Genomic DNA, 16117 nt, shown 5'->3' with positions numbered 1-16117 from the left:
TGTGTGGGAGACTTGCTGCAGTCATTTAGGGAGTGAGCCAATGAATAAGAGACTATGCTCTCCCTCTGAGTCTCTTATTCATTCACTTTCAAATAAAAATCATTGCAATGTGAAAAAACAGGCAATGTTGCTGAGAACTAAAATTGTTCTACTATTATTGGAGAACAATTTCCCTACACCTATTCAAATTTTTAAAAAGATTTATTTATTTTCAATGGAAAGTCAGATATACAGAGAGGAGGAGAGACAGAGGAAAACCTTCTGTCCACTGATTCACTCCCCAGGTGGCTGCAACAGCTGGAGCTGAGCCGATCCGAAGCCAGGAGCCAGGAGCCAGGAACGTTTTCCAGGTCTCCCACATGGGTGTAGGGTCCCAAGACTTTGGGCCATCCTTGACTGCTTTCCCAGGCCACAAACAGGGAGCTGGATGGGAAGCGGGACTGCCGGGACTAGAACTGGCACCGATTTGGGATCCCAGAGCATGCAAGGTGAGAACTTAAGCTGCTAGGCGGTAGCAGGACCTATCTATTAAAATTTGATTTGACTCAGAAAATCTACATTTAAGAATATCAACATATACATGTTTTAAGGTATCTGGTACATCATTGTCTACATTAATGAAAATGTAGGGGAAATGAATTCCCAGTAACATATGGTAAATTTTCATAATGCAATATCATATGGAAGGGTCTTTAAAAAGTTAATTGAAAAGGTGTATTTTTAAATGTGATTTTTCATAAATGTAAAAGATATCTGAAAGGCTGACTGATAGACATGTAGAGTTAGGGAGATCTTCCATTTTTTGGTTTATAGCCATTTGGGTCAGGGCAAGTAACTCAAGCATTTGACCTAGTTTCTGCTGCTACCCAGGTGCATCAGCAGGGAGCAAGACTGGAAGTGGTATAGGTGGGACTTAGATTGGACCAGTCCTGATATGAGATGCAGGTGTCCCAAATGGTAGTTTAACAAGCTAAACCACTACTCCTGCCCTTTCATGAACTTTCTGATGTATCCTCATATAGTTGCCAGAAAAAACGAGGTAGTAATGAATAAATATAAAAATAAGTTGCAGAACAGTATTTATAGTATAATCTTATTTTTATAAACAATATATGTAAGCAAGTTGAAAGACTCCAAAGTTGTAGCACACAAAAAAGGAGTCACAAGCACCTGTGTATCCGTGCTCCAGGTGTTGTAGCACAGTGAGTTAAGCCACTGTTTGAGATGCCTGAATACCAACGGAAGGACCTAGGATTGAGTCCCACCCCTGCTTCTGTTCCAGGTTCACGTTAACATGCCAAAGAGGCCATAGTTGATGGCCTAAGTACTTGAGAGCACCATCCATGATGGAGATCTAGACAGAGTTTTCTGATCTTGGCTTTGACCTGGCCCAAACCTGGCTTAAACCTGGCTTTTGTGGGCATTTAGGGGGTGGATCAGTAGAGGAAAGATCTCGGACCCTCCTTGCCTCTGCCTTAGAAACAAATAAACAAATAAGTCCTAACAAAAATTAAATTTAAATGTGTCAAGGCTAAATAGTAAACATTCAGTTCCTCTGTCTCAGTCACATTTCAAGTGCATCACTGCCGTATGTGGCGAATGACTATTAGCCACTGCAGAACAAGAACAATTCTATTACAAATATTACAAAATGTACAGTACTAACTGAGGTATAAGGTATAAGCAGTAAACTATTAACCGTGATGTATGTGTCACATGTTGTGTATCATGTGTGAGGGAGGGAGGGACAAGGAAAGGAAGAGGGAAAGAGATACATTTATGTGATTTATGGTAACTGCTCACATTTTATATTATACATTTCTGAAATGTTTATTTTGATAAGGTACAGTCATTGCTCTGTGATAAAAATAAAGATGAAAAGAGAAAAGCAGTACCATATTTTAGAGAACAGCAAGAGGTTCATCATGGTTAAGTTGATGTGAGATTGTGAGAGACTCTAAATGTAAAGCTACAGGATTTTTATAGTAAGTAGAATAAGAAACCCTGGAGGATTCTGAGTTAAAGGTGACATTAACTATTTCAAGAAAGAAAACCCTGGAGGCCAAACTGGGGACAACTATTAGAAACAAGGAGGGCAGGAGGTTTTTTTAAATGAGGTATGGGTTGGCAAATATCTTAACTAGGGAAGTGGCCATAAAATGTGGGGGGGAAAATGTGAAGATTTGAGAATATATTTGAAGCAAATAGGGCATGACAATTTCTAAGCAGGGAGGAGTGAGAATTCAAGGCTGATACTCTCTCAAAATTGGGATAACTGCCTAGATGTTAGCAGAGATAGGGAGCACGGAATACTTGTGAAACCCAAGCCTGTCTTTTTCGTTTCATTCGTTTTAATTCAACCAATATTTATGAGTTTGTACTATCAAACCTCCTCCTTCTTTTTCACTCTCTCTTACATATTGTTGGGAGCACTGACAGTGCCCTGCCCTAAGATGGCGCCTGGACCCTACTTCCTCTTGGAGACAGGTTTCAGGAAGTGCCCTGTGATTGGCCCTTTACTGCTTGCCTCAGGCATGTAAGCTGACTGGAGGATGGAGAGATAGCCAGGGGCCTTGGGGGAGGGGTGAAGAGGTTCTCTGTGTAACGGAAATAACAGACTTAACTGACTTAACTGAAGGCTTCTGGGTAACGGATTTAACGGATAGGAGGGATATATAAGCCAGGGGCTTCTGCCCAAAAGGAGGGAACTGAAGGTTGGAATAAAAGTGCCTCTGAAACGCTCTCCAGTATCGGGTGATTTCTTCTGCGGGACGGGAGACACAGATAACATATAATAAATTTGGCTTCAGAAAGGGAATACAGATGTACTGGCAGGACATATGAACAAAAAACAGGGCAAAGAATGCTTTAAAAATGGCCTAAAACCAACTGACAGAGTAACATAGTCAACATAATAACATTACAATGAAAGTATATGTAACAGAACTGGGAAGGCGGAGACATTAGGGCTAGCTCTGTAAGTCGGTAAATTACACACTCTTCATACTTCTTAAGCCATAACTTACGTATTTTATTTCTTCAAGTGAGAAAATGACAGCACAGGAGTGAAAAGTCATTCTCTCATTTCTTCTATCAACGTGGGTGGGGTGAAGAGGGAGAGCTCTTACATAGTGATACGTAGAACAAAACTTCAAAATGAGAAAATGTATACTAAAAATTACCTAACAAATTACATGGAGGCCAAGTTTCTGATGGTCAGAATTAATCAAGTGGGTCAACCTAAGTTCAGTGTGACTGCATAAGGAGGCAGACCTAGATATTTTTTTTTTTTTTAAATCTGATTTTATATACAAAGCTCTTAAAAAATCTTGTAAGTTACAACTCTGCATTTATTTCACACCTAATGTTCATGTGGTACCTGACAATACAAAACTACATCATACAGTAACTGAAATGAAAGGACCATTATAGGACCTCCTATTTTTAATCTTTGATGTGCTAGGGTCTGTGGATGCCCTGAAATTGAGACACATTTTCCATATGTATGGTCATATATGCATTTTTCACAAGCGGAGATTAATTATTTTCCCAAAAGTCTGTGGATCCACTAAAAGTTTTATTAGGTTCTTGTCCAACCACTTTGTTACACAAATGGACAAACTGAGGCTCTCAGAGAAAAAGAAACTCGCCCAAGGGTATTCAGTGAATTGGGGGCAGAGTTGAGCCCAGACACTAGGTATCTTCTCAATAGTTTCTCACCACGGCACACCACCACCTCCGGAGACTGCACCATTAAAGCCAGTGCAAGTTCCTGAAAGTCCTGAGTGTTACCTTTGTAATGAAAATTCCAGCATCCATAGTAGCTTTCATGTGTCTCGACTACCCTGAGCTCTCCAGGCTGCTAAGAAATTCTCTCATTGTTGGGTGTTTTCAATTCACAAACTAAGGCAGAAAAGGAAGCAGAGATTGAAATTCAGTCATGTAAGTCTATTCATCTAGGAAGGGGAGAAAGTGGATCCCATTTTGTAAATGAGGAAAACTGAGGCACAGAAGGGCTGAGTGATTAAGGAGAGAGTAAGGCCATATCCTCCTAGGGCTTCCAGCATGGGTCTCTGCTTTCTTAATCTGTAGAACCCACAGTCCCCCAAGTCCTTAAAAATCTCTCGAAAAGAGAAGTAGAAGAGCGAATCAACATCTACAGGAAAACACACGTGCTCTGATTAGCAAGCATATCTGATCCCAATCCTAATCCCATCCACTGGTCGCTCTGCAGGCCCTTAACAGCAATTTCTACTCCCACATGCTACCTATACTGCCTGAAGCCCTATGTATCTCAACATTAGGAAAACAATTTACGAAATTAATGCACTTTGCACTGGTAATCCAGCAGGGGGCAATCTTTTCCCTCAAAAGTCTAAGAAAGTTTCCTCTCTTCAACAGGCTTTTCTTCCTTCAACAGGCTTGGGAGAAGAAACAAACAAACAAACAAACAAACAAAAAACCAGCAAGAGATTTAAGGAAGGGGGACACAGCTATCTTAAAAGGGATGGAGACTGAGGAGAGAGGCTATATGGTACAAGGGGGAGGTCCTGGCAGATCACATTAGTACAAAATGGAAGAAAACAGGAAGAACACGGAGTTAACTAAAGAATGCACGTTTTGAGGGTCCCTTGCTGAGTTGGTATGCCACTTCATGGAATCCTGCGTTGCAGTTTTGGGAGAAATTTGGGAAATATTCTAAATCTAGGAGCTGCAAGGCCTCCATTCATTTTTTTCTTCATTCTGACCCTAATTATTTTTCAGTGACGACAAATGACCAAAATTGCCTGACATTTGCGTTGTTACTTTGAAGTCTGCATTCAGCTTGATTAGCACGGGGACAAAAATCCCAGTGACTCCTTGTAGTTGGTTCAACCAAGTTATACTTCCCTTGATGACGATGAAGCATTAGTCCTTACACCAGCCTCCCCACTCCTGAACACCAGCAATTTTATTGAAGGAAGTCATCTCCACAGCAGCTACACCCAGACAGACCTCACTGAGTCATGAAAATGAATACATTAATCCTCTTCCAGATGATAAGCGGTCGAATTCAGCAGTATGCAAGACGCATTCATATGACACTTGTAAACACCTCATCATTTATTGACTCTGCCCATGTGCTTGCTTTTTATGTTTTACTCCAAACCCAAATCTGGGATACATTTTGCTTTGTAATAATGCAAAGATATGGCTTCTGGTTTTGTCAAAGAAAAATCCCTGTACCTTCTGAAGAGTTTCTGCAGGATGCTCTGCATCACATGGATGTTCTCAATGTCCATGGATCTGACATGAATGTTGGCATAGTAGTCTTCATTCTCTTATACCTTCTCAGCTGCTCAGCTGACCATGGCATTCAACTGTAATCATGAAAGACATAATAAAATAGACCAGATGACGAAATAATGGCATTCAATCTCAGTGCTTCATTCTAAATAGTTTTAAATCCTACTCATTGAGGGCTGGCATTACTGCTCAGTGTTAACTGCTGCCTGCAAAGCGAACATCCCACAGGGGTGCCAGTTCACTAATGTGACTGGGAAAACAATTAAACATGGCCCAAATCTTTAGGCTCCTGCACCCATGTGGGAAATTTAATTGGCTTAAGCCTGTTCAAGCTCTAGCTTTTATAGCCATTCGGGAAGTTGACCAGCACATGGAAGATTTTTTTCTGTCTCTTCCTCACATTAACTTTTCCTTTCAAATAAACAAATGACGGCTTTTTTTTTTTCTTTTAATGAATTGAATCCTACTTAAAAAGAAGCTAAAGCATATTAGACACACTCTGGAATAAGGAAAATTTCACCAGCTTTTATCTGAATAATAACTCACAAGAAGAGACAGAAATACTTAGTAATTTGCTTTATTATTTAAGTCTTCCTTGAAATTAAGAAGATTATAACTGTGAGGATAGCTGACCCAAAATAATCACCTTGAGCTGCCTATAACAAACAACTGAGTTCTCAGCTGACAAGACTTTGTACTAAGAAACACGCAGGAATTCAAAACTCTTCACGACTGAGAAGTTCTAAAAAGAAGTTCAGAATGTCAGGACCAATTTTAAATTGCTACTCTAGAAAAATGTCTAAAACATAACTGCGGAAGATAAATGACTTTTATGCCCTGGGAAAATTGAAATGTAGATACAAACAGTTGTCTTAATATCATATTCAGCTTGTTTCCACTAGAGAATTTCTAGATCATCTGAAGAATACTGAGCCAGGGGACCTACGTTGTGGCACAGCCAGTTAAGACACTGCTTGAGACGCTGGTATCCCAAGTGGTTTGCTGGCTGGAATCCCAACTGCTCTGCTTCTGATCCAGATCCCTGCTAATGCACTTGGGAAAGCAGTAGAAGATGGTTCAAGTCCTCGGGCTCCTGTACCCACATGACAGACCTGGATGAAGCTCCAGGCTCCTGGCTTCAATCTGGCCCAGTCCTGACCAGTGCAGCCATTTTAGGAGTGAACCACAGAATGATTTATCTGTCTCTCCCTCTTCCTGTTAGCTAACATTTCAAATAAATAAATAAATGTTTTTGAAAAAGAATATTGGGCAGGGCAAGGAGGAAATGAAATTTTTCAGAGTATCTATATAAATACAATAATTATAAAGCAGCCAAGGACCATAGCATTAGGACCATCTTACAACTGAGTGTCTGCTGTCTGGATATGTTTCTCATCTACCATATTTTATATCTCCAAAGGAACGAGGAGCACATATGCGGCCATTGCACAACTCTTCTACTAATGTAAAGGAGTGCAAAAACCTCAAGGCATAGACTACTCATGTTAGTTTATGTAGAGAAAATGAGGTTAAATTGTCAATATATTCTGTTTAGACTATAAGACACTAGTGAAATGAAGAACGGTGAGGGTAATTTCTGATGGTGTCTGAACTTTCATTAACTTAATGACAAATGTCAAAAGAACACCTGTTGGGGGAAGGCACATGGCACAGCAATTAAGAGGTTGCTTGGCTTTGAGTTCCAGCTTCTCTCTCCATTCCAGTTTCCTAATAATGCATTCTGTTAGAGGCAGGTGGTGTTGGCTCAAGTAGCCTGAGTCCCTTCTATGCACAACGGAAAACCAAACTGAGTTCTGGACTTCTAACTTTGGTCTTAGATGTTTTGGACATTTGGAGAATGAAACACTACATAGAATTTGTCTCTGTTTTTGTATCTTTCTCTGCCTTTCAAACAAAACAAAACAAAAACACACACCTGCTTACCAGTACAAGCAATAGCCACCAAGAAACAATAAAATTTTCTATGATTGATGCTTTAGTAAACAAAACACTAATTACACAAGTCCATATACAGGTTTCGGTAGGTCAGATAGCCAACACAGGTAGGTAGCTACACTTGTGCCAGTGTGTACTCTTGGTAATACATCCAGAGGATCTGGAGTCAAGCAGCTACATATTAATGTTCAGGTAGAGGAAAATGCAATACTTTCTGAGTTCCTACTATGCACCAGATACTTCCCATACACTGTCTTATCAAAGTTTCAGTATAGCCTCTTAGGGTTTATTATTCTTTCCACAAGAAAAATAGCCTCAGCAAGGTGAACCAATTTTCCCAAGATCATATGGTAAAGGACTAAACACTCAATTTCAACTTTGTCTAATTGCCAAGAACAGATTTTCATCACTATAACAGTTTCTACTAAGTATTTAAATCAAATCATCTAGAAATAGAAAAGTGCCAGTTATACTTGGTTGCATTAATTTACTTGCATTTAACAGAGGAAAATAAGAGCAGTTTCTAATTTTTGAATTTGAACAAAACACCCTCATCTTTTAGTTTACCATTTAAAAAAAATGCAATCACTTATTTTAAAGATTTATTTTTTATTGGGAGATCAGATTTACACAGAGGAGACAGAGAGAAGGATCTTCCATTGCTGGTTCACTCCTCAAGTGGCCAAAATTGCAAGAGCTGAGCTGACCCAAAGTCAGGAGCCAGGAGATTCTTCCGGGTCTCCCATGCGGGTACAAGCTACCAAGGCTTTGGGCTGTCCTCAATGGCTTTTCCAGGCCACAAGTAGGGAGCAGGATGAGAAGCAGGGCCTCCAGGACATGAATCAGTGGCCATGTGGGATCCTGGTACATGCAAGGTGAAGACTTTTAGCTAATAGCTACTGCACTGGGCCCAAGAATATTCAATCCTGATAAAAGATGTATTTGATTCAGTTCTTGCCAATCTTGGAATGTCAGATGCAGGGGTCAGGTATTTGGCTTATCTATTTAAGAGATCACATTGGATGCCAGCATAAAATGTCACACTGCTGGGTTTGAGTTGCAGCTATGGCTCTTGAATTCACTTTCCTGCTAATGTATGGCGGAACCTGGGAGGCAACAAAGTGGTAAATCAAGTAGTTGGGTCCCTGCCATCCAACTGGGATAGCTGGACTGAGTGCCATGCTTTGACTCTCTTGTCTGGACCTGGCCCAGTCCCAGCCATAGTGGGCTTTTGGGTATTATACCAGCAGATGGGATATTGGTCCTTTTCCATCTCTCAAATCAATATACAATTTTTAAAGAATGTAAGATGTGGGGGATTGTGTGGTGGTATAGTATGCTAATTCTCCACCTGTGGTGCCAGTACCCACTAAGGCCACTGATTCATGTCCTGATTATTACACTTACAGTCCAGCTCCCTGCTTATGACCTGGGAAGACAGAGGAGGATGACCTTGACGCTTGGGCTCCTGCACCCACATGGGAGAACTGGAGGAAGCTCCTGGCTCCTGACTTTGGACTGGCTCAGCTCTGGCTGCTGTGGCCACTTGGGGAGTGAACCAGTGGATTAAGACTTCCCCCTGACCCTTTTTGTTAATCTGCCTTTCAAATAAAAAGAAATCTTTTTTTTTTTTTCAGAAAAAGAATGAGAGATTGAAACAAAATAGTAAGAGATTAAAACAAAATAGTAAGCTTCTGCGATACTATAAGGATGATGTCTGAGCAGAAAGGGAAATTATTTTCTCTTTTGGGCCCAGTCATTCCTAGGTGGCTCTGTGAAAAAAGCCAGTGAGAGCAAATGGAGCAAAGAATTGTTTAAGGCTACAATGTAGTTTCATACATATCCAACTGCTCAACTCTGAAGCCACAACCATCTGGCTTAGGCTTAGCTCTAACCTACTAGGTTAGCAATCACTACCTAGCAATGAAACCTCCTAGTCAACAACACTCTTACATCAAATCATAAGTAAAATTATTTCCTTCTAGGACAGAAAATATCTTCCAATTCTGAGATCTTCCTGCTGCTTCCTTCATTCTATTGAGAGACTCTCCACTGTACTTTTCATTTGCTCTACTGTATTCTTCATTTCTGATATATCAGCTTTCATTTGATTTCTTTCCTGTGTGACATATTCCTTACATTCCTTGAACTCCTATATTATGTGCTTCTCATTGTTGATAAGAAGTTTTATAACAAGTGTTTTGAATTCTGTATCCTCCATTTTCTCAATGTATTCCTCAGTTATCTGAGATTGGCAAAGACGTTTTCTGCTTCGCAGGGGAGTCTTCAGTAATATTCATTGTTCCTCTGTCTCTTGCTCTTGGTCACTGTACCAAGATTGTCAGATTCCTCTCCTTGGGGAAGGTTATCAGATTCTTTTCCTTGGGACAGGTTTCTAAAGTCTGTCACTCACAGGTCTACAATTTGATTTTACTTATTGTGGTTGGTACATGGCTCTTTGTTAGCAGTCACTTGTGCCACTCCCTCCAGCGAGTTTTAGGCCTGGATTCTTATGTTAGACTTCACCATGGTCTCGGTAGCCTCCTGGCTCACCACTCTCCAACTCCTGCAATACCATGCTGAGGGTGCACCATTGTCTGTACAACCTTTCTCTCACTTCATGTTCGAGCAGTTCCCAGGATTAGGGAGACACCAGGTATCCTATATAGCTAGGTTGTTGTTGGTGCTGACCTTGCCAAAACCTGTTGGATGTTAGGTCTTAGGGTCACATGAACCTACTTTGAACAGTTTGATGCCAAAGTCGGTATTATTTTTGATGTGGGACCATAGCAATGCACTGGGCTCAGTGAGTTTGCTCCCAACTCAGCACCTGCGCAGTTCACTGTTGTCCCTGCAGTGTTACAGCTTTTACCACACCATACGAAATTGCACCTGATGTGCCACTACTAGAGTTCTTGATCTGCTAGCCATCAGGTCTAAGGGCTACCTGGACCTGTCTTGGATGGAACCTGTAGCATGCCACGTTGTTACAGTTCACTGATCCAGAAATGAGTTTACTCTCAGCTCAGTGCACGCACAGTGCTGTCCCATAGCCTTTGCCTCCCTACACAAAATGGCACCCGATTTGGTGCTAGGGGGGTGGACTGGGCTTTGATCCACCCTGTTCCCAAACTGCCTATCTGGGACCTGCCACTCTGTCTCTGCTCCTGGTCAAATGAAACAGACCAGCAGGATGGGCAGTTCTTTGTTTGGGTTCACCTCCTGAGCTCCTGGTGAATGCCTCTTCCCACCTTGTTGCCAGTGTAGTTCAGATCACTGCTCGTTGAATGATGCTGGGGTATTGTCCCGCAACACCACACCATTGTGTCCACTGCTTTCCCATGTCTGTCACTCTCCAGGTGCCCCCTGCTGTCATTCTGTCCTCTCCTATTTCCTGGAATGTGCCCTCTCTGCTTCACACTGGTAATGTTTCTTTTTTTTTTTTTACACCTGAGAAAAAGCCAAGGTATATTTCTAACACTCACATGCTTGCTTTATGTCCATCTATTAAACATTATTAGAAATGTCCACAGTTTTGTCACTTTGTTAGGGAAGAAAAGGCCTTGATATTTTTATGCTTCCCATTCAGGTTTTTAGAAGCATTGACTCCCACTCACCTGAAGTCTATTAGAGAATGTTCATTTTACTCATTTATCTGCCCTGTGTGCTTCCTTCTTGTCCTTCAGGATGAGAGGGAGGACATTACAGACCACTGATGTGCACAACACATCATTCTTTTTTTTTTTTTTTTTCCCAGAATCACATTAGTCTCAGGATTTCTCTTAAGAGGCAGGTGATCTTTGGGGGAGTTGTAAAAATCTGCACAGTATGTCAAGGAGGAGGAGGATCTGATCAAAAGTTTGGACTCACAGACCCACAACAGAAAGTTGAATTCTGGCTTTTGAGAGAAGGTATCACAAAGGTTGGCCCTTATACCTTTCCAAGATTGTATGGAGGGGCAGGGGGAAATGAAATAGGCTCATTGGACAAGCCTAACAATCATCCACATATGTAGTACTGACGAGGTAAAGTGATAATCCATTACATTCCTTTGATCACGGCATGAGGATGTATAATTTGACATTCATTGTTAGTAAATGCACACATGAAGACTGATTAGAGACTGCATTACCTTGTTCCACAAACAGAAAGAACTTACATTGCCACTCCAAAGAATTCATGCTTAGCTGTTGAGATGACAACATCAGCCATGCACAGTGCTTGGAAATAGTCCTCTTTGCTGGGTAAGTAGCCCCAGTGTAAGACGGAAGATCCCAGTGCCTTTTTGGCCTCTGAAAATATATCTGGGACATCTGTGTATGTTTCTCCAAGGACAGAAACGTGGAAATTCAGTTCTAAATCCTTAAGATGCATTAATACTTTAAAAAAACTCTCTGGATCTTTATCGTGCTCCCACCTATGAGGCCAGACAATGTGCAATGGTCTTTGTTGGTCATCAACTTCACCCAAAATGAGACAGGGAGTAAGAGTCAGATTTCGCATAGTTTCTCCAAGATGAGAGCTTGAAGTAGCTGATGAGTTGGACTTTGCCAAGCCTGTCTCCTGCACCAATGAGTTACCTAGCATTTCCTCTTGTGCAACCTGCAGGCCAGGCTGTACATCATCCTGTGATTTTACATTCTTCTGTGTATTCCCAGACTCTCTTGGCTGTCTCTGGAAACGAGGGCCCATGGATGGAGGGGTATCACCATTTTCTTTAAGGCTGAGCATCTTCTGCAGATGGGCTCTTTTGTGCTTGGGCATGAATCTGAAAAGCCCCAATAGCTGGGGCTTGGTCATGCCTGGAGCCCAGAGTTTGTAGCTTCTTCCAGCACTCACATGTGAGTGCATAGGCCAAAGTACTTGGGCCACCTTTTGCTGGTTTATCAGGTGTATTTCCAGGGGGCTGCTCACATCAGGAAACCTGGTGGGAAAGTAAATAACCTGGCACTTGGGCCTAATGATGCCTTCCAGATCCCTGGGTCTGTGGTCAGGAATCAGCTTCATAAATCTTCCAATGGAATTCAGAAATGACTCCATATTAAACACTGAGTTGAACACCACCACATCAGCCACGAGGCATGAAAGAATCTGGTTGTATCCATACTGGAAATCCCTCTCCTTACATTTCTTGACAGGGTATACCAATTGGTTCTCATGGAAATACAGAATCTTTCTCAATTTTCCAAGGTCAGGCCGAAGGGCAACCAGTTCCGTCAGGTTAAGCACTGAGCTTGCAAAAAGGATCCTGTAATGTTCACTGATGGGAACATTCTGAGAGAAGTATAAAGCTGATGTCCTTGCTCTCCAATGCCATTTCTTGGCAGGAAGGGTGTAGAGGACACAGTCTGGTAACTCTTCCAGGAGCAGATCTACCAGCTGTTTGTGGGAGCCTCCATAGAACGCTTCAATGATAAGAACACTCATTGGCAAATTCAAATCTTCACAGCCTCCTCCTCCTCCTCCTCCTCCTCCTCCTGCTCTCTCCCTCCTGGCCACCGGCGCGGCCCCGCCGCCGGCCGGTAATGTTTCTCTATTTAAACAGGTCGTTACCCTATTCTGCCATCTTCATTCTCTTTCTGATAGTATATTTCTACTACAGCAGAGGACTAGCAACAATTCTGCTTGAGGAACAGATTTAGTGAAAAAGATGAGACTATGCAAAGGAACCTTCAACTCAGAATGTTGTTCAAAGTACTTTCTAACCACCTCCCTTTACAGTGAAAAGTTTATAAAAGGAGCTCTAAATGGCTTCCTCAGATGATCTTCTGCAATGTCTGACAAAACTCATTTAATCACACTGCAAGTTTCAATATGTGGAGACAGGGATTGTAATATCATAGACGTCACTGACCTTTGGTCTTGTGTCTATGACATACATAACCTGGTTTCCTGGGTTTGCTTGGCCAATGGCTTCTACTAAAAGCTCATCATCTCTACAGAGTGCATGTAAAATCCACAACTGACTGGTTACAGCGGCAAATGGAAGCCTGTAAGGAAAAAGCATGACAGTTGAGAGTTGAGTGATAGCATCCTCAGCTGGTCAAAAATCCCCCTTGACTCCACATTTGCTAAGCAGAGGCAGAAGAAAAGCTGACTCATGATAGTGACCAGAGAAAACCCAGTCATTCCACTGATACCGGATTCAGCCTGTGACTTTCCAAAGGTATATGGATGACTCCCAACTCAGTTTTGGCAAATCAGACTATTTTATTTATTTTTTTAAAGATTTACTTATTTATTTTTATTGGAAAGGCAGATACACAGAGGAGGAGAGACAGAGAGGAAGATCTTCAGTCTGATTCACTCCCCAAGTGAGCGCAACAGCTGGAGCTGAGCCAATCCAAAGCCAGGAGCCTCTTCATGGGGTTTCCCACGCGGGTGCAGGGTCCCAAAGTTTTGGGCCATCCTCAACCACTTTCCCAGGCCACAAGCAGAGAGCTGGATGGGAAGTGGAGCTGCTTGGGATTAGAACCGGCGCCTATATGGGATCCTGTTGTATTCAAGGCAAGGACCTTAACCACTATGCCATCACGCCGGGTCCAAATCAGACTATTAAAAAAAAAAAATCACACCTGAGCATTTCCTTAATAATATTCTGTTCTCCATACAGGATTGACTAGTTATTTTTCTCAAACTATCCACTATTATAGTTCCAGTAATATCACTCATTTAAGTCAGAGGTTTGAATAGTAGCAGAATTCAAAACATAGCAAAGATCTAGAGATTTAGAGAAGTTCATTAGTCTCATGATAAATCAGAGGACTGGTTTGTTTCAAGCTGATTCAAAGTAAAACAACACAGCCACCTAGCAGGTTTGTCTGGTAATAATTAGTTAATGGGTTTCAATATACTTTAATGTGGTTTTGAAGGAGTCTGTTTGCTTTGATAATGTGATACAAGTACACCCAACTGCAGCACTACACTTATACTGTTTACTTACCCATGTAAGAATGTAACTCTTTGTTCAACCCCAGATCTCAGAGTTACTATAAGAGATGAGGCCTATTATCATTTCCTACATGAGGGAACTTAAATACAGAAGTAAAGTTCTTTTCTCCTACTATTCTGCAATGAAAGCAGGCAGAAAAGAATGAAGGACATCTGTATTCTAGCGGAAGGCCACAGTTTCCAAATATCTTCTCATACTACTAATTTCCTACTATTCTTCAACATCTTACTAAGCTGCTACCCATAGGAAGAAAGCAAATTAGCACATTCGCACTGTAAAATGCCACTTAACACCTGAACATTTTATAATTTATACAGCACATATGTATTTTACCCTTACGTGACCCTCTCAAAAGTCAAAATTGGAAAAATTGCTTAAGGTCACACACCTAGCATAGTGGCATGTTAACAATTAAACCCAGGTATTCTAGAGACAAGTTAATGATCATTAAAAGAGTCTGTTTAACTCACATTGTTTTCTTTGTAAAGGTAGGAGAGTACAGGGACATGTTCTCTACTTCTAAACTCTGAACTTTCAACCACTGTCTCCAGTGTAACAGATTTAGGAATCACTATTTCAGGTGGCTAAGTACTGCATGTCTGAAAAATAAATCATAAATATATACATGCATATATATTTTATGTTTTTCTTTTGCTAGCAACAGATTGGCATTAGAAAACAACAAGCATTAACTGACTGGTATTCACTATTAGAATAATCCACTCCTCAGAAACAGAAACAAAAATATCTTTGGCAGAGAATTTTTGCAAGTATGCCACTAAGTTCCATTAAAAAAAAAAAAGGCATAGAGACATACAAGGACAAAATTTATCTTGTGGATAACTAAAATCACTGGCAGAAGCACACATAATCCTACTCTGAAATTCACATATTTGTCTATCAGAGCGAAAAACAATGGAGGCTATAAGCAAGTAAATTACAATAAAAAGACTCAAGTGTGAGGTAGGTGTGTAGAAAGTGTGGATGGGAAGTATGTTTATTCCTTCATAGACTGCATACTGGTTCATGCCTATCTGGAGGGCCCTCGAAACATTAATGGGTGAAGGTATTAACATTTTAGGTATACATTTTTCTATAAAAAGACTGACACATTTGCTTAAATTTATCTGCCTTTAGTGGTTACCAAAATCTAACTTTCCAAAGAGAAGTTAACAAAATATTGTAACAGCATGGATCTGCTCAAGCAAAATTCTAATCGCTTTAAGTATAGAAAAGACCCAATGTTTAATAACTGATCAAACAAATGGCTAGAGAAGACTTTGAAATTTCCTAACACATAGAAATCAACTCAGTTAATGGAGGTTGTACATTATAAAATAAACATAAAAACATATTTAAAATAGTAGCTATTGTATGCTAATGATGGACAAAAAAGAATCCAAGAAAGAATCTATTCACAATAGTGACAAAAATCAAATACTTAGGAATAAATTAAACCAAAATGAACGATCTCTACCATGAAAATTAGCACACATTGATGAAAGAAATCATCAAGGACACACAAAAAAATGGAAAGGGAATCAATATCATTAAAATGTCTATACTATACAAAGCAATCTACAGATTCAATGCAATTTCTATAAAAAATAACAATGGCTTTTTTTACATAATTAGAAAAAGTAATCCTTAAATTCATATGGAGTAAAAATGACCCAGAATAGCCAAAGTAATTGGGGAACAAGAAAAATCAAGCTGGAGTCATCACAATACCTAATTTCAAAGTATACCACAAATCTACAGTAATTAAAACAGCATTGTCCTGCATAACATGTGACATATAGAACAGTGCAATAGAATGAAGAGCCCAGAAATTAATCCATATAAGTATATACAGTCAACTGAGCTTTAACAAAAGTGCTCAGACCATACAGAGGAGTAAGGATAATATATTAAAAAGATGGT

At 40.5% G+C, this 16117-nt stretch overlaps 2 protein-coding genes across 2 annotated transcripts in view; both read right to left on the bottom strand.

Annotated features, from left to right (window-relative positions):
- MTMR8 (myotubularin related protein 8) overlaps nt 1-16117 on the bottom strand; it is a 92350-nt gene that overhangs the window by 42841 nt on the left and 33392 nt on the right. The window contains 6 exon segments of the mRNA XM_058658791.1: nt 3793-3885; nt 3887-3905; nt 5230-5360; nt 13097-13192; nt 13194-13232; nt 14665-14793. Of these exon segments, the coding sequence (XP_058514774.1) occupies nt 3793-3885; nt 3887-3905; nt 5230-5360; nt 13097-13192; nt 13194-13232; nt 14665-14793 (507 nt within the window).
- LOC131478506 (glycosyltransferase-like domain-containing protein 1) lies at nt 10923-12692 on the bottom strand. Its single transcript, XM_058658491.1, has one exon. It carries the CDS (start codon nt 12667-12669, stop codon nt 11398-11400), a length of 1272 nt encoding a protein of 423 aa, XP_058514474.1. The 5' UTR covers nt 12670-12692; the 3' UTR covers nt 10923-11397.

Source organism: Ochotona princeps, chromosome X (assembly GCF_030435755.1).
Source record: "Ochotona princeps isolate mOchPri1 chromosome X, mOchPri1.hap1, whole genome shotgun sequence".
NCBI lineage: Eukaryota > Metazoa > Chordata > Mammalia > Lagomorpha > Ochotonidae > Ochotona > Ochotona princeps.
This window is presented reverse-complemented; position numbering and strand designations above follow the sequence as displayed.